The 20,192-nt window shown below is 58.5% G+C and overlaps 1 protein-coding gene across 3 annotated transcripts; it reads left to right on the forward strand.

The window, feature by feature from the left end:
* Nucleotides 1-137: 137 nt before the first annotated feature.
* PLCB2 (phospholipase C beta 2) lies at nucleotides 138-18,711 on the forward strand. 3 transcript variants are annotated; one of them, XM_038741015.1, is made up of 32 exons: nucleotides 138-493; nucleotides 2,438-2,515; nucleotides 3,153-3,221; nucleotides 4,201-4,341; nucleotides 4,482-4,561; nucleotides 4,755-4,808; nucleotides 5,141-5,216; nucleotides 6,649-6,749; nucleotides 6,841-7,007; nucleotides 7,135-7,281; nucleotides 7,417-7,574; nucleotides 8,939-9,021; nucleotides 10,201-10,285; nucleotides 10,741-10,909; nucleotides 11,068-11,168; nucleotides 11,361-11,457; nucleotides 11,633-11,717; nucleotides 11,872-11,996; nucleotides 12,189-12,343; nucleotides 13,038-13,202; nucleotides 13,337-13,436; nucleotides 13,641-13,745; nucleotides 13,852-13,946; nucleotides 14,051-14,144; nucleotides 14,493-14,537; nucleotides 14,803-15,013; nucleotides 15,870-16,038; nucleotides 16,254-16,330; nucleotides 16,427-16,522; nucleotides 17,047-17,104; nucleotides 17,597-17,683; nucleotides 17,869-18,711. In XM_038741015.1, exons 1-32 carry the CDS (start codon nucleotides 410-412, stop codon nucleotides 18,088-18,090), a joined length of 3,579 nt encoding a protein of 1,192 aa, XP_038596943.1. In that variant the 5' UTR covers nucleotides 138-409; the 3' UTR covers nucleotides 18,091-18,711. The 3 variants fall into 3 exon arrangements, with proteins under 3 accessions (XP_038596943.1, XP_038596941.1, XP_038596942.1); XM_038741013.1 differs by lacking the exons at nucleotides 13,038-13,202; nucleotides 13,337-13,436; nucleotides 13,641-13,745; ... (8 more) ...; nucleotides 17,597-17,683; nucleotides 17,869-18,711 and having other exon boundaries at nucleotides 7,135-7,574; nucleotides 11,361-11,491; nucleotides 12,189-12,338; XM_038741014.1 differs by lacking the exons at nucleotides 13,038-13,202; nucleotides 13,337-13,436; nucleotides 13,641-13,745; ... (8 more) ...; nucleotides 17,597-17,683; nucleotides 17,869-18,711 and having other exon boundaries at nucleotides 7,135-7,574; nucleotides 11,638-11,717; nucleotides 12,189-12,338.
* The last annotated feature ends 1,481 nt before the right edge of the window (nucleotides 18,712-20,192 follow it).

Consider the following 20,192-nt stretch of genomic DNA (forward strand, 5'->3'; position numbering starts at 1 on the left):
CTCTGAGGTTTACGAGGGAACAAGAAGGAAGTCTGAAAGACAGGAAGTGCAGCTGCTGTAGCAGTTCCTACTCTCTCCCCAGGCGACCTGGACTCCCCCCGACCCCATCCCCACACCAACCCCCAGCCCAGGTGCCCCCGGGCAGCTGATTTACAATGCAGATGGTTACCTGGCCGCCCCCTCGACGTTGCCCACCTGCCACTATAAGGAGAACTTGACTTCCGGACTGGGCAGCATAGGGCGGGCAGTGCAGTGTGTGCCAGCCCGGACGCCTCCTCCTACCCGCCCTCTGCTCCCCCTGGCTCAGCCTCCTGGCACCTCTCTTGCCCGCCTGCCCGCCGGCTTGTCCTGGGCCCCCGCCCTCTCTTCCCTTGCCTCTCCCGGCCCAGCCCGGGGTCCCCGAGCCCGCATGTCTCTCCTCAGCCCCATCCTGCTGCCCCTCGAGGTGAAGAGCTACCTGAGCCGGGGGGAGCGATTCATCAAGTGGGACGATGTGAGTATGGAACCGGGGGACCGGGGTGCGAGACACCAGGCCTAGGGCATCAGGGGTTGGGGGCTGGGGTGGACAGTGGGTTCTGCAGGTTGCGGAACTGAGGTCTGTGTGTTGCAGGGTGGGTGGTGAGCCTGAGTGCTTGGTGAGTGGGGGCGAGCGTGTACGGGCCATGTATGATTGATCTGTGGGGACACCTGGAGTGTCCGCACGTACCACTTTAAATGCATTTCAATTGATCGTATTTCTCGAGCGCTCACTGTGTGTGGCGCATCGTACTAAGCGAACACTGTACTAAGAGCACTTGTGTGTGCCAGGAGGTATCTGTGTTACAGGTGCCCCTCTGTGGGGTAGTGCTGTGAACTGAACTCCAGCCTCACTTATATTCCAGGTTTCTGAGTTTCCAGTCGGGGCTGAATCAATCTTATTTACAGAGCACTTCCTGGGTGCAGAGCGCCATACTAAAAATACCCAGGCTCATGGCTTTCTGGTCCGTGAGTCCTTTAGTCTGTCTCTTTCCAGTCCTCAAAAACCTGCCCCAAAATCCTCTTGTCACCCCAAAGCTTGACATGAAAAATTGGCCAGTGAGTGTGTGTCTATAGGTGTGTACATTTCTCTATAGGTATGAATGCAAGCATGCGCATGTGGGTTCAGGTCTGGGTGTGCACATGTTTAGGAACATTTGCACGTATGGGCAGACTTCTGGATGTGTGCAGTTGGTATACAGAGTTTCATAACGAGGGAGAGCTAATCCCTGCCCAGAGATCTCAAAACACCTGACAAATGTTGGCTCCTCCCCGGACTGAGGGGAAGGATGGGGCCTTTACTTTCTGCCCTGAGGAAGGCAGAGGGCTGAGGTTGAGTTGGAGTGGGGCCTGTTGATTCTGGGACAGACTCTCCGGAGGGAGATTCTCCTTGCAGGATTCTGTGGGGATTGAGCAGGAAGGGGGAGGGGGAGGGGAGGGAAATGGGAGGATCTGGAGCCTCTGTTTTCGCTTCCTCCAGGAGGGAGAGAGCAGGGCCTTGGCTCCCTCTGTATCACAAGCCTCCGCACCCTTCCCCTCCGGGTACCCGGCATAAGTTTGGCTTGCAGGCAGCTTCTCCACCGCCCTGCTGAACTGGCTGCAGAGAAGAAGGAAATGGGTGAAGAGGGGGAGGGGAGGGCGGGGGCCTGAGGAGAGGCCACTGTCCAGGGAAATGGGGCTGAGAGGCCACCGGCTTTGCCTGACCTGGCCCGGGCCTGCAGGCTGCTGGGGCCCAGAGTAGACTGACGGACCTGATCACTATGGTAATGCCATCCTGGCTAAGAGATTAGACCTCTGCCATCTTGCCCCACCCAAAGGGGACGAGGTGGCAGAGGAGTGGCCAATGAGAATAGAGTCAGGGTGGCCCAGAGCAGTTCTCCTGGCCCTGATGGGAGTCCTCTTCTCTGGATGAGAGCCACGCCCTGAGAACGCCAAGGGGAGAAACAGTTTCCTTTCAGTTCCTCTGGAAATAGTGCCTCACTGAGGCAGAGCCTGGGCCCCTAGGGCAGCCAGAGCCGACCTCCAGTTATCCAAACCCCAAGGATTCTGGAAAGGGGGCTCCAGGAGGATCCCAACCTTACTCTGTCTTTCCAGACAGCCCTGGAACTGCAGACCAGAGGAATTAATTCTCTTCTCCCTGTGGAATGGGCTTGGATGGCTGGAGGGGTTGGATGGGGTGAACTTGCTCAATCCTCCTCCCTCCTCACATTACCCCTTCCCTGCCAGCTTGGCCATGCCCTGACTGCTGTTGTGCCCTCCTCACTTGCCCCCCAGCAGGCCGGCCGCCCCTCGCCACTGGTCGCCGTGCCCTCCCTACTTCTGTGCCAGTGCCAGAGATGGGGATAGGGCAGAGTTGGGGGAGGGCCCCGGGGAGGGAGTTGTCAAGCTCAACTCAGAGCACGATTGCTTTCTCGCTCTCCAGGACACGACAGTGGCATCTCCTGTGATCCTGCGTGTGGACCCAAAGGGCTTCTACCTGTACTGGACCTACCAGAGCAAGGTGATAATAGTAGTCATAGGAATTATTGAGTGTCCACTGTATTAAGTTTGAAATCACAAAACAAACAACACAATTCCTGCCCAGAAGGAGCTTATGCTCTCCTGGGAGACAGACATAAACCATTTACGAGAGTAATCAAAACAAATGATTGAATGTACAATTGACTAAATATATATATATATATATATATATATATATATATATATATATATACATAGTATACATATATATATACATATATATACACATACATAGTATGTAAGTGCTTGGGGTCGGGGGGAAATCGAACAGCACATAAGTGCTATCGTGTGGCCTAGTAGAAGATTTCACACCTGGGAGTCAGAGGACCTGGCTTCTAATTGTGGCTGGCTGGGTAGGGCCGATATGGGGAAACTGAGGCTTGGACATCTAGAGAATAAGCCACCCAAGAGGTCTAGCCTTCATCTCCTCCAGCCAGGACAAGGGCTCTGAGGATGGAAAGAAGAAAGGGAGAACAGGAGGGGGTCATCCCAGGTCCCCCTGCAGGGCTGGGAGAGGAGCTGGGGGTAGGGAAGAGGTATCTGGAGCAGGTCTGGCTCACCTGGGGAGATCGCACTTGACCAAACCCCTGAGCCTCTCCCTCCGCACCTTTTCTCAGGAGATGGAGATCTTGGACATTACCAGTATCCGCGACACGCGCTTCGGAAAGTTTGCTAAGATGCCCAAGGTGAGCTTGGCGCAGGCGGGAAGAGGTTGACTGGGGCCTGGATGCCCATGCACTGCCCTCCTTCCATGAGGGGGCATCTGTCTACACCCCTTGTATTGGGGGTGGGTTGGGGGCGGGGGTGTCTCATGGGTTCTGCTGATGCCCTGCTTTACTTAGATTTGCCTGTTCCCTGACCCTATTTCGGCAGGTGAGACAGGTAGGGAAATTCAGGGAAGGGAGGATGGGGATGGGGGAATGTGGAGTTGAGGGTGAAGAGAAGGCAGAGCAGCAGAACACCCAACAGTTGGGTCCAGTCTCCTCCCACTGGCCCTGAGAAAGGGGTTGGTGTCCACTGGGACTTCCTGGGGGTTGGCTGGCAAGAAGGAAGGCTATCTCTCTGCCCAAGACTGGCTGTGTCTCTGCTTAAGACTGGCCGTCTCTCCTCCCAAGATTGACTGTCTCTCCACCTCCTCTCACACCTGGCTGTTTATCTAGCGAGAACTAGCTGTCTCTCCTCTCACAACTGGCTTTCTCTCCTCTCACACCTGGCTCTCTCACAGCTCACTGTCTCTCAAGAACTGGCTGTCTCTCCTCTCACCCCCGGCTGCCTCTCCACTGAGGACTGGCTGTTTCTCCTCTCACACCCAGCTGTCTCTCCACTGAAGACTGGCTGTCTCTCCTCTCACAAATAGATGTCTTTCCTCTCACAACTGGCTGTCTCTCCTCTCACAAATAGTTGTCTCTCCATTGAGGACAGGGTAACTCTCCTCTCACAACTCGCTGTTCCTCTGCCCAGGACTGACTGTCTCTCTGTACAGGACTAGCTGTCCCTCCACCCAAGATTGACTGTCTCTCCACCCAGGACTCACCTGGGTCTGTGGCAGCTGAGGAAGTTATACAGGGGTGAGGCTAGGCAGGGTACAGAACCAGAGACACCTAGTCCCTTGGTCACTGCCCCTCCCTCACCCACATTAATCCCTCTCTGACGGACCTCCTGCAGAGCCAGAAGCTACGGGAGGTTTTCAACTTGGATTTTCCAGACAACACCTTCCTGTTGAAGGCTCTGACTGTGGTGTCCGGCCCCGACATGGTTGACCTGACCTTCCACAATTTTGTCTCCTACAAAGAGAACGTCGGCCAGGTTTGTGGGGAGGCAGAAGGAGGGAGTCGGGGAGATGTAATCTCTGGGGCTTGGAGGGAAGGGGTCTAGGGTCTTAGCTGAGGTAATGAGCCCCCAACAATAAGCCTACCCTCTGTCCCCATGCCTGTTGTCCCCTGCAGAACTGGGCCAAGGACGTCCTGGCTCTGGCCAAGGACCCACTGACAGCCAATGCCTCCCGCAGTACCTTCCTGGAGAAGATGTGAGTTACCGCTGACTCCCAGCACTGACCCACAGCCTGGGCCCCTCACACCCTGCCCTCTTCCCCAGCATCTGCTGGACAATCCCCTACACTGTGGACAAGATCTCGGGGTCTGGGCCAGGGGGTGGTCCAGGGTGGGTGGAGGGCCTGGGCCAGGGTCCGGGACTGAAGAAGCCCGCACCTTCTCCTCCAGTCTGGTGAAACTGAAGATGCAGCTCAACCCAGAGGGGAAGATTCCAGTGAAAAAGTGAGCCTGGAGAGCCCAGTGTGACCCCCTGACTCTGCTCCCTCCCAAGACTCACACCGGCTAACCCTGATCTGAACCCTAAATCCCACCAGCACTAATCCTGACCCTGACCATAATGCTGACCGACAATCCTAACCCTCCCCTCTGCCCTCCTTTCCTTTGTTCTCCCCACCTGGTCTTACCCCTGGGCTGGCCCGGCCCCACTATGCCCCTTCCTTGCCCCTGCTCCATTCTCTCCAGGCCTGATCTCCCTCTCTCCATCAGCCTTCCCTTATACCCAACCCCACCTTATTCCATTTCCTCTTGGGCATCTCCTCTGGCCCCTTCCTCAGCTTCTTCCAGATGTTCCCAGCAGACCGGAAACGGGTAGAGGCTGCCCTCAGTGCCTGTCATCTCGCCAAGGGCAAGGTGAGCATATGCCCTGTTCCCATTTTGTCTCCCCTTCCTCCTCCTCTGCTTCCTCCTTCTTCTCTTCCACCTCCTCTTCCTCCCCTTCTCATTCCCACCTCCCTGCCCTACACCGTCACTCTCCTCAGGAGGTCCTTCCCAGAGGGCTGAGTCTTAGAATGGAACTAGAGAAATGCAACCTGGATGATCGATGGGGAAGGAGGTTACAGAAATGGACAACCAGTATGATCAGTCGAAAGGAGGTGTCAAAGAAATTAAGGCTAACTAGCGTGACCGGGGGAAGGAGCCTGGAAAGATGGACACTAAGTACGTTCAGGTTTGAAGCTTAGAAAATCACCAAGGGTATAGACAGGGCAAACATGGAATTGTTGTTCCTCAAATAGCAGAGGACAGGACCAGGGCGGCTTGTGGAACCTGAAAAATAGCAAGTTTTAAACAAATAATAGGAAGCACTACTCTCAGAGAGGGGGAAAGCAGTTGGAATTTGTATTCACAGGAGGTTGTACAGGGTGAACGGATCAGCAGGATCAAGAAACATGGATAAATCATAGGTGAAAAGGCACGTAAAGAATCCTAAGAGGGAAATTTAAGGATGTTAGAAGGTTCCAGAACGATTTGGATAGATTAATGGGTGAGACATCCATGATGGGTTACCGGGAGAGAGTCAGGGGTTTTGGATGGTCCGTGCTGGGTCACTGAGGGAGAGTCAGGGATGGAGAGGGGAGAGTCGGGGGTGGGGGCTGGACTCCATACTCAACCCAGCAGTTAGAGACCCCAGAAAATATTCCTTCCCGCTGGTCTTCTCTCTCTGGTGGTCGTGTTTGCTTCCTAACAATGGTGCCACTCGGTTGACAAGTTCATCTTGGGGGCCGCTATGACCCCCAAATCCAGGTACTTTGGTGTCTGTGGCAGAGCCCTCCCCCGGACAATTTTGGTGTGGATGAGCTGATGTGAATGGCATGTTCCCCCGCCCTTCTTTGCTTGTCCCTTTCATGCCATTCATGCCCAGTGGGAGGCTGGACAGCGGGGGTGCTGAAACCCTAACTTTCCCTACCCTCTTGGGTGCTCCCTCCCTGCCTCAAGCAGTGCAGCAGCTAAGGAGGGAGTCTGCTCCCCACTTTTACCAGCCCCTTGACATGACCCTGTCTTGGCCCTTTTCTGCCATCCTTGCTCTTTTGCCCACCTCTCTACCCATGCCCACGCCCACCCCACATCCAGGCAGCTTGGATTCCCCCACGTTTCCTGCCCTGCATGGTCGGCTTTGCCCACTTCTGAGGGCACTGTGGATGCCTATCCCTCTCCTGAGTATCCGCTCCATCCTGTGGCCTGTGACCCCTGCCCCCCGCTGCCCCTCACCGGTGCTGCTCTGGGGAGCCAAACGTGGGGGTGGAGTGGGGAAGAGGCCTAATGACCGACTCCTTGGCTCACCCAGAACGACTCCATCAACCCCGAGGATTTTCCGGAGCCCGTGTACCGAAGCTTCCTCATGAGCCTGTGTCCCCGGCCAGAGATCGATGAAATCTTCACCTCCTAGTGGGTGACGCAGGGGAGCAGGGGAGCCAAGGGGGTGGGGAGAGGCAGGGGGGCAGGGAGCCGAGGATTAACCGGCCCCTCCGGCCCACAGCCACGCCAAGGCCAAGCCCTACATGACCAAGGACCACCTGACTAAGTTCATCAACAAGAAGCAGCGACACTCGGGGCTCAACTCCATCCTGTTCCCGCCAGCCAGGCCCGAGCAGGTGCAGGGCCTCATTGACAAGTACGAGCCCAGCGGCCTCAATATCCAGCGGGGTGAGGACCCGGCCCCCGAGGCCCCCGGGGAACTTCCCCCAAGGCTCCTTGGTCCCCAGTTTCTCAGGCCCCCAGCCTCCACGGGGTAGTGACCTTTCCCCCACCCCCCCACCACCATGTCTGGCAGGTCAACTGTCCCCCGAGGGGATGGTGTGGTTTCTGTGTGGTCCTGAGAACAGCGTGGTGGACCAGGGCAAGCTGCTTCTTCACCAGGACATGAGCCAGCCCCTCAACCACTATTTCATCAACTCCTCCCACAACACCTACCTGACAGGTCAGATCCCCGTCCCCAGCCCAGCCCCCTCCCCAAACACCCACCTGACAGGGCAGGACTTCTCCTACCCAAGTCTGATGGGGGGACGAGCAGGCCGGACCCTGACTCTCCACTCCCCGATGTGTCCCGGCCTAGCGGGTCAGTTCTCGGGGATCTCGTCCCCCGAGATGTACCGCCAGGTGTTACTCTCCGGCTGTCGTTGCGTGGAACTCGACTGCTGGAAGGGGAAGCCCCCTGATGAAGAACCCATCATCACCCATGGCTTCACCATGACCACCGAGATCCCCTTCCGGGTAGGTAGCGTCAGGCATCGGGGGGCATCGGGGGAACACAATCAGGGGCCGGGGCCCAGGGTACCTGACGTGACGTGATGTCTGAAGTGAGCACAACTGGGGCCACAGTCCATCAGTTCATACTATTTACTGAGCTCCTAATGGGTGCAGAGCACTGTACTGCACTTGGGAGAGTACAAGAGAGTTTGAAAACACAATCCCTGCCCTCGAGGAGCTGACGGTTCAGCAACAGAGACAGACACAGATTAACGTACAGGTAGAAGAGAAAGGAAAGCGATTTTGTAGATGAGTAAGTGCTTAAATAATAGGGTGTGTAAGTAGATATGTAAAGAAACGTGACGGAGGTCTGAGCGCTTGAGTGGGCAGTTGTTGCAGAAATGTGGAGCTGGAAGTTAGCGGGTGGAGAAAAATTAATCAGGGGAGGGACTGCTGGAGGAGATGGGATCGCAGAAGGGCTTTGAAGATGGGAGGGGGCTGGAGTCTGGTGGGTTTGAACGGGGAGGGAGTTTCAGGGAAGAGGAAGGGCATGAACAAGACATTGGGAAAAAGAGAGATGAGAATGTGACTAAGAGGGGAGGTAAGCCTGAGGGGAGTGAAGAATGTGAGCAGAGGTGTCGTAGCAGAAGAGAGGATAAATAAGAGGAAGAAAACTGATGGAGTGTCTTAATGCCAGGGGCCAGGATGCTGCTTCAATCAATCAATCGGTGATATTTATTGAGCACTTACTGTGCTTGATGCAGAGGGGAATGGGTAACCATTGAAAGATTTTGAGGAATGGACAGACAAGGGGAAAATGATGCTTTAGAAAAATGATCTGAGCAGCAGAGTGAGGCATGGACCGAAGAGGTGAGAAACCGGAGGCGGAGAGACCGGTGAGGAGATTAATAGGGCAGTCAAGCTGGGAGATGACAAGAACTTAAACCACGAACTGGCCGTTTGGACAGAGAAGAAGGGGTGGACTGGGACAAACTAACAGGATTGAGAGGTGGACAGAACGGGAGAGTTGAAGGAGGAGGAGAGGGGGGCTAGAAAAAAAACAGATTGGCTGAGAAGGAGGTCACTGGTGACTTCGGGGAGGGCAGTCTCAGTGGTGCGAAGGGGGTGAAAACGCAATTGTTGCGGGGACGTCAAGAAGGAAGTTGGAGAAGAGGAAGTGGAGGCAGCAGGGCGTACAAATGCTGTTGGAGGAGTTTGGACAGAAATGAGAGCCGGGAGGAGGGCTACAGGCAGTCCCAGCAGGCAGGCTGGGGTTTGGACAGGAATGGGAGTGGGGAGAGAAGGGGACAGGTGTCTCAGGACAGCCAGGCAGGCTGGGGTCCCCCAGCGAATGTACCCCTTACTCCCCCACCTCCTCGCCCCCTCAGGATGCAATTGAGGCCATCGCTGAGAGCGCCTTCAAGACTTCCCTCTACCCAGTTATCCTGTCCTTCGAGAACCACGTGGACTCGTGAGTTCCCACTCCACACAGGACCTGTAGTAAACTATTTATTAAGTGCCTGTCACTGTGCAAAGCACTGTGCTAAGCATACACGGGTGAACTACAGAGTGAGTCCCTGGCCCTCAAGGAACTTACAAGGGAAGAGGGGTTTGGTGAAAGGTGCGTAAGGGAAGATGAAAGAAAAATATGAAAGATGAGGATGACGGTAATTACAAAAGGAGCACTAGGATTTCAGGCTCCTCGTACCTCCGTCCAACGGTTACAGAATTCCCAGTTGCAGCCATAGTGGTGGCCTTCCTGATGTCCTAAAATAATAATAATTGTGGTTTTCATTAAGTGCTTACTATAGATCAAGAACTGTACTACACTCCAGGGTAGTTACAAAATAGTCCGTTTGGGCATAGTTTCTGTCCCTCGGGGTCTCACAGTCCTAGTAGAAGAAACAACAGGTATTGAATTCCCATTTTACAGGGAAGGAAACAGTCACAGTCAAATGACTTACCCAAGTCACATGGCAGAGCAAGATTAGAACTAGGTCCTCTGTCTCGTGGGCATGTGCTCTTTCCATACGCCACATCCCACCAGTGTTTGAGTCCTTCCTGGGCTGGAGCAGGGGCTGATGGAGAAGCAGTATGGTTCAGGAGAAGCAGCGTGAACCAGTGGAAAGAGCCTGGGCTTGGGAGTCAGAGGTCATGGGTTCTAATCCTGACTCCACCACTTAGCTCTGTGACATTGGGCAAGTCACATCACTTCTCTGTGCCTCAGTTCCCTCATCTGTAAAATGGGGATGAAGACTGTGAGCCCCACGTGGGACAACCTGCTCACTTTGTATCCCCCCCGTGCTTAGAACAGTGCTTTGCACGTAGTAAGCGCTTAACAAATGCCATTATTATTATTAATTATTATTATTATTATTGGAGCTCCAATGGCATGGGCAGGGCCAGGGCAGTTTCTCTCTCTTGGGGTGGGCACCAGAGGTCAGGTCTAAGGGTAGCGGTGCAGGACTCCCCTGTCTAGAAGATACCCCCAGCGCTTAGAAAAGTGCTTTGCATATAGTAAGCACTTAACAAATACCATTATTATTATTATTATTATGGGGTGGGCAGCTGGACCCTATGGGAGGGGAGGGGAACTGGTTGGAAGTTAGCTAAAGACCTCCCTCCCCATGCCTTCTCTCCACCCGGACAGCCCTCGCCAGCAGGCCAAGATGGCCGAATACTGCCGCACCATGTTTGGGGACATGCTGGTCACCGAGCCACTGGACAAATTCCCTGTGAGTGTGGACCAGAAGAAGGGTTGGGGGGAGACTGTGGGAAGCACTGAGGAGGTGGGGTGGGGGTCCTGAGCCCCCAGGGCTGAGCTTCTAAAGAAGAGATTAAGAGGTGGCAAGGGGCATGGGGAGGAAGGCTGAAGTTTGGCCTTGATAATAATAATAATAATGATAACATTTATTAAGTGCTTACTATGTACAAAGCACTGTTCTAAGTGCTGGGAAGGTTACAAGGTGATCAGGTTGCCCCGGGGCGGTGGGGGGGCGCTCACAGTCTTAATCCCCATTTTACAGATGAGGCAACTGGGGCACAGAGAAGTTAAGTGACTTGCCCAAAGTCACACAGCTGGCAATTGGCAGAGTCGGGATTTGAACCCATGACCTCTGACTCCAAAGCCCGCGCTCTTTCCACTGAGCCATGCTGCTTCTCTATCTCTAATCCCTCCCCCATCCCACAGCTGAAGCCAGGGGTCCCCCTGCCCAGCCCCCAGGATCTCCTGGGGAAGATCCTCATCAAGAACAAGAAGAACCAGTTCTCTGCCAGCCCTCCTCCCCCCGAGGAGGAGGACTCCAGTGGGGAACTTGTGGCCAGCAGTGGCAACCCAAGGGTCCAGGGAGGGGACACTGGTATGGAGCAGGGGCCGGGGTGAGGTGGGGCTCAGGGATGAGGGCTGAGGCGGAGTTGTGGGTGGTGCCCCGAACAGAGATGGGGTTGAGGGGTCCGGTTTGGGGCAGAGGTTGTGAGGGCTGGCACAGCCAGATGCCGATGGAGCCATGCTTGGCAGTGCGGGCCAGTGAGGAAGAGGCCGAGGAGGTGGAGGAGGAAGAGGAGGAGGAGTCTGGGAGCTTGGACGAAGAGGAGATGAAGAAGATGCAGTCGGATGAGGTGTGGGTGGGATGGAAGCTGGGATCCCTCGGACACTTTCCTGCCCCCACCCCCGGAGACGATGCCATCACCCCTCTGTGCCCGGCCTTGCTGCCGCAGTAGCCCGTGTCCCTCTGGTCTGCACCACCCCACGCAGCATGTCCTTCTGTGGACCACAGCCTGACCCACCCTCCTCTGCCCCCCTCCTCCCAGGGCACTGCCGGCCTCGAAGTGACCGCCTACAAAGAGATGTCCAGCCTGGTCAACTACATCCAACCCACAAAGTTCATCTCCTTTGAATTATCTGCCCGTGAGAGAGAGTGGAGGGTCGGAGGCGGGTGGAGGTGGGGAAACCGAGGGTGGGGCAGCCCCCGGGCAGGGCAGGGGCAGTGAGGACTTGGATGGGTCCCAGGCTGGGCCCACCCCATTTAGAATAGACCCCCCCCCCCCCAGCCCAGCCCGACCCCAGCTCTCTCCTTCCCCAGAGAAGAACCGCAGTTACGTCATCTCCTCCTTCACCGAGATGAAGGCCTACGATTTACTCACCAAGGCCCCTGTGCAGTTCGTAGAGTATCCTTGAAGCCATGGAGGGCAGAGCTTGGGGGAAGGGTCCCCCAGGGCCGGGGGAGGGGCTGGGCTGGCCGGGCCCCGGGGTCCCTACCCCTGGAGGAGGGCCGGGAGGGAGGTTGCCTGCTGGCCGGTAGGCCCCCTATACCCAGAGCAGTTACAACAAGCGCCAGATGAGCCGGGTCTACCCCAAGGGTACCCGCATGGACTCGTCCAACTACCTGCCCCAGATGTTCTGGAATGCCGGCTGCCAGATGGTCGCCCTCAACTTCCAGACCCCCGGTGGGTGGCCCGGCTCCGCGGGTTTGGGGGGGGCCCAGACATCCCACCGTGGGAGGGAACTTGGGGAGGTCAACCCGTCCAGTCCCCTGTCTTTGCCACTCGGGGCGGATGGGGTGTGTGGGTGCCCCGTACTTCTTGCCCCGGGTGCACCCCCTCAACTGCCCCTACCGGGCCCCTTCCCACCCCCCGCAGACTTGCCCATGCAGCAGAACATGGCTCTGTTCGAGTTCAACGGCCAGAGTGGCTACCTCCTCAAGCATGAATTCATGCGCCGGCCGGACAAGCAGTTTGACCCCTTCTCCGTGGACCGCATCGACGTGGTGGTCGCCAGCACCCTCTCCATCACGGCAAGGACCCTGGGGGAGTGGGTTCTGCCTAGGGGAGGGGGGGTCCACGTGGGGGAGGGGCAGGGGGGGTGACTTGGAGGGAGGGAGGAAGCCGGCCCTGGGGGACACTCCCCCGCCCCCCCTTCCCGCCTCCACTTCTCAGGACTTGGGGGAGCGTCGACTCCAGCAGGTTCCCGCAGTGGCGGGTTGCTATGGGAACCGCCTCCCCCTCAGCCTCTCTCTTGGTCTCCATGGAAACAGAAGGGGGGGGGGCGCTGGAGCCCGAATGGGGAGGGGTGTGAGGATGGGAGCAGGGGACTGACCTCGTTGACCATGGGAAAAATTGAGGTAGTTTGACGGTACTGGGGGGGGGTGGGGCTCCCAAGTCCCCCTGAATTGGGGCGGCCCGGGGGCAGGACGCCACAGCCCTAACCACCAGGCATCCCGACTCCCTCCCCAGGCCTAAAGCAGAGAGGGGGAGGGGACCTCACGCCCTACCCGCCCTGCGGTGCTGGGCTGGTGACCACCAAAGAAAATCAATCAATCAGTGGTACTTACTGAATGCTTACTATGTGCAGAGCACTGTACTGCATGCAAGGGAGAGAACAATACACCAGAGTTGGTAGACACGTTCCTTGCCCACCACGAGCTAAGCCAGGAGACCCCAGCGAAGGGGCCGGGGGAAACTGAGGCTCGGCCGGGGCCGGTCCCGCAGGTGATCTCGGGACAGTTCCTGTCGGAGCGCAGCGTCCGCACCTACGTGGAGGTGGAACTGTTTGGGCTGCCCGGGGACCCTAAGAGGCGCTACCGCACCAAATTGACGCCCAGCGCCAACTCCATCAACCCCGTCTGGAAGGAGGAACCCTTTGTCTTCGAGAAGGTGGCCTGGCGGGGGGCTGAGGGGCGGCAGGGGGAGCTTCGGGGCCTTCCAGGGACCGGCCACAGGTCACCCGGGGTCGGTCTGGAAGGAGTGTGGGATCGGTGGGCACAGCCCTCCTTCCCGCCCCTTTCCAGATCCTGATGCCCGAGTTGGCTTCCCTGCGGGTGGCAGTGCTGGAAGAGGGCGGCAAGTTCATCGGTCATCGCATCATCCCGGTCAGCGCTGTGCACTCCGGTAAGGGCTGACCGGCCCCTCCCCACCCCGTCTCCAACCTGCTCCTTTGGGTGAGGCCTGGGCCCTGCCCGGGCACCAGGGGCATCTCCAGCTGCCAACGAGATACGTGGCGGGGGTGTCTCCTTGGAGTCACTGGCCCTGGAAGGGACGGCAAGGGGCAGGTCAGATGGGGGGGTCCGCTGAGCACCCCGTTGTGCCCAGCAGGGTACCACCACCTGTGCCTGCGCAGCGAGAGCAACGTGCCTCTCACCATGCCCGCCCTCTTCATCTTCCTGGAAATGAAGGACTACGTGCCTGACACCTGGGCAGGTAAACCCACCTCTCCCCGGGCGCTGGGATTCACAGCGTGGGAGGGGGGTGTCTGCTCCGACCGGGCAGGGGGCCCAGTGCCCACGGTGCCCTTCTCTGCCTACAGACCTGACCGTCGCCCTCGCTAACCCCATCAAGTTCTTCAGTGCCCACGACAAGAAGTTGGTGAAGCTGAAGGAGGCGGGGGATACCCCTCCTGAGGTGGGTGATGCCCAGCAGCCGGGGGCCACGGGGCAGGGAGGCCTGGCGTCGGGGGTATCGGCGACCTCCTGCCCCAGGTGACTCCCCCGACCCCCTGACAACAGCCCTTCCAGCTTCGGACGTCGGCCCCGGCTCAGGCCAATGGTGCATCGACCTCCACGGGCTCTTCCACGGCTCCCTCTTCCAATGGGCCCGCAGGTACCAGGGCCCGGGTCGCGGCTGGCCACTGCCCCCCTCTCTCCACTGCTTCCTGGCATCGGGGCAGCTGGGGGCCCTGGCAGTCCCAGATGCCCACCCTCCCCCATCTGGGCACGGCCCCAAGCCCAGGGTGCCACCTGTCTGCCTCGCGGCCCTGCCCTGAGGAGACACCGATGGGCTCCCCTTCGTCTGCGCCTTATCCAACCCTGCCCTCCTCCCCATCCCACACTGGGGACCCAGCGACCCTGATAGCCGCTCCGTAATTCCTGTATCTACCCCAGCGCTTAGAACAGTGCTTGGCACTGTTATACCATAATTAATACCATTATTATTATTAAATTATTCCAGCCACTCTGGTCTGGGCCAAGGAAGAAGCACCTAGAGAAGCTGCGGGTAAATTCCCCGGGGACAGGGGCGGGGGGCAGCTCTAGGGTCAGGGCTGGGTGTAAACCATGGAATAGAAAGGGGGCGAGTTAGGGAGCAGGGTCAAACTTAGAGAGAGTGCATCGGATTTGGGTTAGGCACAGCGAACCCCGGGAGCCCCAAAGCCTCCAGCATCCCTAGCAGTGGCAAAAAGCCAAAACATGGGGGTCAGGGGCAGGAAACGGGGCTAGGCCGGGGTCAGGGGAAAGGTCTGTAACGACTCCCGGGCCCCCAGAGCCGCAGACGGCCAGCCTGGAGGAGCTGCAGCAGCTGAAGAGCTTCGTGAAGCTGCTGAAGCGGCAGGAGAAGGAGCTGAGGGAGGCGGAGCGACGGGGCGAGCGGCGGCGGGAGGAGACGCTCAGCAAGTTCGCCACCCTGCTGGCCGAGCTGAACGTCCAGGGCGGGGGCAAGAAGCTTTCCTGCGGCAAGAGCACCCGCAAGAAGAGGTACCAGCCGCCGACCCGCGCTCCATCCCTTCCCCTAGGCCGGCGTGGGCAAGGTTTCTTCACACAAGCGCTCTGGGGCTCTGCGGGTGGAGGGTGGGTGGTCGCAGCTCACAGAGGGCTTGGAGACCCCACACTTTTCCTCTGGGGCTACTAGACTAGGGAGGGGGGCGTGGAGGAGTGTTTGGAGAGCTCCACCGACCCACCCCAACTCCTGACATTCCTTCCCCCCCAATCTCCCTCCTTCACCTCCCCATCTTCTGTCATCTCTCTCCCTCCCTCCATTCACTCATGCAGTAGCATTTATTGAGCACTTACTGTGCGCAGAACACTGTACTAAGCGCTTGGCGTAGTGGATAGAACAGGAGCCTGGGAGTCAGAAGGTCATGGGTTTTAATCCCACCTCCGCCACTTGTTTGCTGTTTGATCTTGGGCAAGTCACTTCACTTCTCTGGGCCTCAGTTACCTTATCTGTAAAATTGGGGATAGAGACCGTGAGCCTCACCTGGGACAAGGACTGCGTCCAACCCGAATTGCTTACATTCACCCTAGTGCTCAGTACAGTATCTGGCACATAGTAAGCACTTAACAAATATTATTATTATTACTACAATACAACAATAAACAGACATATTCTCTGCTCACAACAAGTTTACAGTCTGAGGGAGGCGGTGGGGACGGTTAACAGTCTAGAGGGGAGGTTCAGGGCTTCACCCCCACCCCACAACAACTGCCATCTCCCTCCCTTCACCTCCCCCCTTCCCTGAGTGGCAGGGGCCAGCCCACCTCTCAGCGGATCTCTCCCCTTCCTCCCTTGTTGGCTCTCACCTGTCCATGTTGCCACGGGCCGGCCTGGCAGAAGTCTACCCTGGGAGGAGAGCGGCGGGACCTGGCCGGGTGAGGGGTCCGACGACAGCGACGGCCACGTGCGGGAGCAGCTGAGGGAGAAGCTGGAGACGGAATTGCTCCAGCATGGAGAGGAGCACTACCGGGGCTTGCTGAAACGCAAGGAGCAGCACATTAGCGAGGTACGGGCAGCGGTGGGCACAGGCGTCCCCGCCCTGGGCCTCCTCCCCTCCCCAGGCCCAGCCGGGCAGAGCAGGGCCTAGCGGCGGTGTCCCAGGCCATGTGGTCCAGAGCTGGGGGTCCCTTTCCCTTGCCCGCCTTCCCATCCCTTCTGTCCCCGGGAAAGTGGGAGCAGGGTCACAGCCCTAGTGAGCCCCTCCCCACCATCCTCCCCCAGCAAATGGCCAAGGTGACCGAGTTAGCCCGGGAGAGACACACGGCCGAGCTGAAGGCCCTGAAGGAGTCGGCGGAGAGGTACGGGCCAGAACCGCGAGACTCCTCCTCGGCCCACGCCAGTCCACCCCTCCAGATGCGCTGACACCTTCTCCCTCCCCCTTTGCCCCCCGGCAGTGACACCAAGGAGATGAAGAAGAAGCTGGAGGCCAAGAGACTGGAGCGGGTCCAGGCCATGAGCAAGAGTGCCAGCGACAAGATGGCCCAGGAGCGGTAATGGGGTGGGAAGGGAGGTTCCCAGCTTCCCCCCCCCCCACCCCCTCTCCTCTACTTGAGCCAATGCCCAGCCCCGATCCCAGTCTTCCCAGCAGCATGGCCTACTGGAAAGAACACTTGTCTGGGAGTCAGAAGGACCTGGGTTCTAATCCTGGTTCTGCCACTTACCTACTGTGTGACCGCTGGCAAATCACTTCACTTCTCTGTGCCTCAGTTCCCTCATCTGCAAAATGGGGATTCAATTCCGGTTCTCCCTCCTACTTAGACTGTGAAGAGTCCCACGTGAGACCTGATTATCTTGTATCTATCCCAGCGCTCAGCACATAGTGAGTGCTTAACGAATATCACAATCATTATTATTATGGGCCCTCTGGTCCCAGTCCTGAGCCCAACCGCCAACTACCCCCTCCTCCAGCCCCTCTGACTCCGATGCCCACCCTACCCCCATCAGACACCTCAGGGAGGGGAGGTTTCAGGCTTGCTGCCCCACTCAGCTCCCGGTTCCTCCCTCCCTCCTTCAGGCTGAAGAGAGAAATCAACAACTCCCATATCCAGGAAGTGGTTCACATCATCAAACAGGTGGGTGGGTATCAGTGGGAGGGGGAAGGCAATGAGCTCCCTCACCATCCTCCGGGCACGACAGGGGCCTGGGCCTCAGGTTGGCACCATCCCCCCCTACCCCCCGCCCACCACAGCCTTAGTCTTTTCAGGCCCCAGCCCTGGCCTTCCACCTGCTCTAAACCCCCATCGGTGCTCCAGCAAGGGAGGAGGAGGAGGAGGGTGACATCTCCCGAGGGTCAGGGGACCTGAGTACAAGATTGGCAACAAAAGTTGAGTTCCCAGCCCGGCTATGCAAAAAGCATGACCGCTGAGACCTTTGGCCCGGGGTAACCCCTCCAGCGGCGCCTGTCAGAATGGTTCAGAGGTGGTGGACGAGGGGCACTGCCAGTTCTCTGTGGCACGGTGCCTTCCACCTCTACGGGCAACAGCGCAGCTGCAGGGGGTGGAAGCGAGCAGGGGGGTGGGGAGGAGAGAAGCAAGACTCCCAGGCGATTCCACCTTCTCGCCCAGATTACCGACACCGTGGTGAGGCACCAGGAGAAGCTGGAGGAGAAGCAACTGGCCTGCCTGGAGCAGATCCGGGAGAAGGAGAAATGGGTAAAGATTTCTGCCACCCCAGGGCCACCTTGGGCCCCACGAAGGGGCAGCGGGAGAGCCAGAGGCCAGGGAGCCCCCCGAGGGGGCCTGCAGACACCCGACCCTGCAGCAGCTGGCAGGGAAGGACGGGAGCTGGCTGGTCGTGCCCTGCCCCCTGCCTCGCCATGCTCCGCTCTGCCTTGCAGGTTCAGAAGGAGGCGTTATCTGAGTACGAGGAGCGGATGAAGGGGCTGGGGGACGAGGTGCAGGACGCCATCAGGGCCTGCCTGGGGGGCTGCCTCCGCCCCACAGCCCAGCCCAGGAAGCCCGAGGCCCTCGACCCTCCAGGGGATGCCCCTCCCCGGACCCAGCCCCACCAGAAAGAGGATCTGCCCTCCGCCCTGGAAAGTGGGGACACCCAGCTCTGACTCTGCCCTCCCCCAGCTCTTTTCAGAGACAGAGAGAGCAGGGCTAATTACCTCCAGGCCTGCAGGGAGAGGGAGCTCAGCTCCCCCAGCAGGAACATCCATCACTCAGACCACCCTCCCCCTGCCCCTGCCCCCTGGGAGATGGAGATGAGGGAGAAGAGCAGGCTCCCTGGAGCTCAGGCCTCCAAACTTAGTGGGGTGAGGGCCTCCAGGCTCTGCATTGGGGAAATATCGAGGGCAAGAGGCAGTGGAAGTGACATTTCCACCCACCTCAATCCAGATAAGTCTCCCTGGAAAGCTGTTCCTCTCCGGGATCTCCAACGGGCTCCCCTCCTACCACCCCTGCCTGGAAATTACACCCTGCCCTCCGGGTGTTGCCCCCAGTTGTCCCCATCCTCAATGGTCCTGTTAGGGGTCCAGGGGAGGGGGACGAGCACCAGCTATGTCTGTCCAGGGGTCTGATGGGCTGATGCAGACCAGGATCCTTAGCGCCTGATCTAATTCTACCTAGGCTCACAGCTGGGGGTGGGAAGAGGCGATGGAGCAGGGGCTAGCCCTGGCAGAGCTCTGTCTGAATGTCGTTGGCTTATTTATTTTCCTCTTTCTTAAACAATTAAAAGACCCTCGTTCTGTAGTTCAGTCTAGACTCCTTCTTGGTAGGATGGGGGGCGTGGAGGGAGGAAGCTCACCTATCACTCTCCCAGAGACCAGGGTACTTGGAGAGTCGCCGTGGGCCCTCTCCATCCTTCCACTCACCCCACCCTAGGGTGCCAGCTCCCTCTCTTCCCGAGACCCCCAGCCAGACCTTCCTCTGCCTAAACAAGTGTGAAGGGAAATAGATGAGTGGAGAGGGCAGGGGAGGAGGCGCCTCCCTGCCAGGAAGAAGCAGGTTGTTTTCACAAGAGCGGCAGCTGGGGTTTAGGGAAAAATGTAAACAGCTGGATCCCCTGGGTTGGGGGTGGCACTGTCAGCACGGCCGGGCCCTGGGTATTAGTGCCACAGCAGGATCTGCCAGTCTGTCCTATCTCCTCCAGCTGGGGAGCGGGTCCCAGCTGAGACTTTCTGACTTGGGGCTCTGCCCATTTTGAACTTTCCTTCCCCACACCGTCAGAGCAGCTTCCCACCCCTGGGAGCTGCCTTTAATAATACTAATAATAATGATGGCATTTATTAAGCGCTTACTATGTGCAAAGCACTGTTCTAAGCGCTGGGGAGGTTATAAGGCGATCAGGTTGTCCCACGGGGGGCTCACGGTCTCAATCTCCATTTTACAGATGAGGGAACTGAGGCACAGGGTTCGGCTTGTGATGTTGCGGGGGGAAAGGGGGTCAGCTCTGGCGACGGGAGGGGTCTTAGGGCTTCGTCCACGGGTTCAGAAGGTAAAGCCCCCCTTCCTGACTGACTCCTCCCTCGCCCCGGCTCCGAGGTCTCCTATCCACGTGCGACCCCGCTGGGCTTATGCAACTGTGACAGGCTGAGGGGGCCGGGTGACGCGCGGGAGAGAAACGAGGGGGCCGGGACCGTCAGCTCCAGACAGCCGGGAGGCAGGATAGACTCTCCGGGCTCTCCGGGGGGCGGAGTAGCCGCCGGAGCCAGCCTCACAGACCCCTGGCTTCCCCCGACTTCTCAGGCTCGGGGGAAACTGAGGCCCAGGGAGGCGGGGGCACGGCCTCGCCACAGCCGCTGGGGGAGGGGGACTCTGCCAGGACAGGATTTGTTGGGTTGGAGGGGAGATGCCAGGCACCTCCAGAAGCCTTGCCCTCTCTAAATCCTTTGGCCGGCCAGTTGGCCACGAGGCTGGGAATCCTTGGCCACGAGGCTAGGACAGGGAGTGGGGGAGGGACGGCCCTAGGGGTCGGCAGAGCCCCCCACCCCTTTCCCTTCGGAGGGCCCACACCCTAACCCAACGTCGTGCTGACACACTCGGCCCGGGCCGAGGAAGAAGGCCCCGGCCAGCCGGACTCGGCTGGGCCTCCTGGACCCCTTTCTCCCCAGAAACGGAAGGAAGAGCGGTTCGCACAGGGTCCCGAATGCGCTTGGAGATCCCCCGGGAGTGCGAGTCTCGGCTCTTCCTGGCGGCGGCCGCCTAAAAGAAGCCGGGA

This window comes from Tachyglossus aculeatus (assembly GCF_015852505.1).
Source record: "Tachyglossus aculeatus isolate mTacAcu1 chromosome 12 unlocalized genomic scaffold, mTacAcu1.pri SUPER_6_unloc_1, whole genome shotgun sequence".
In the NCBI taxonomy this organism is placed as follows: domain Eukaryota; kingdom Metazoa; phylum Chordata; class Mammalia; order Monotremata; family Tachyglossidae; genus Tachyglossus; species Tachyglossus aculeatus.

Coding starts and splice junctions, on each gene's coding strand:
- PLCB2 (XM_038741015.1), top strand. CDS start 410: ATGTCTCTCCTCAGCCCCATCCTGCTGCCCCTCGAGGTGAAGAGCTAC. Junction 4,342..4,481: donor ACAAAGAGAACGTCGGCCAG/GTTTGTGGGGAG, acceptor TGTCCCCTGCAG/AACTGGGCCAAGGACGTCCT. Junction 13,203..13,336: donor AACCCTTTGTCTTCGAGAAG/GTGGCCTGGCGG, acceptor GCCCCTTTCCAG/ATCCTGATGCCCGAGTTGGC.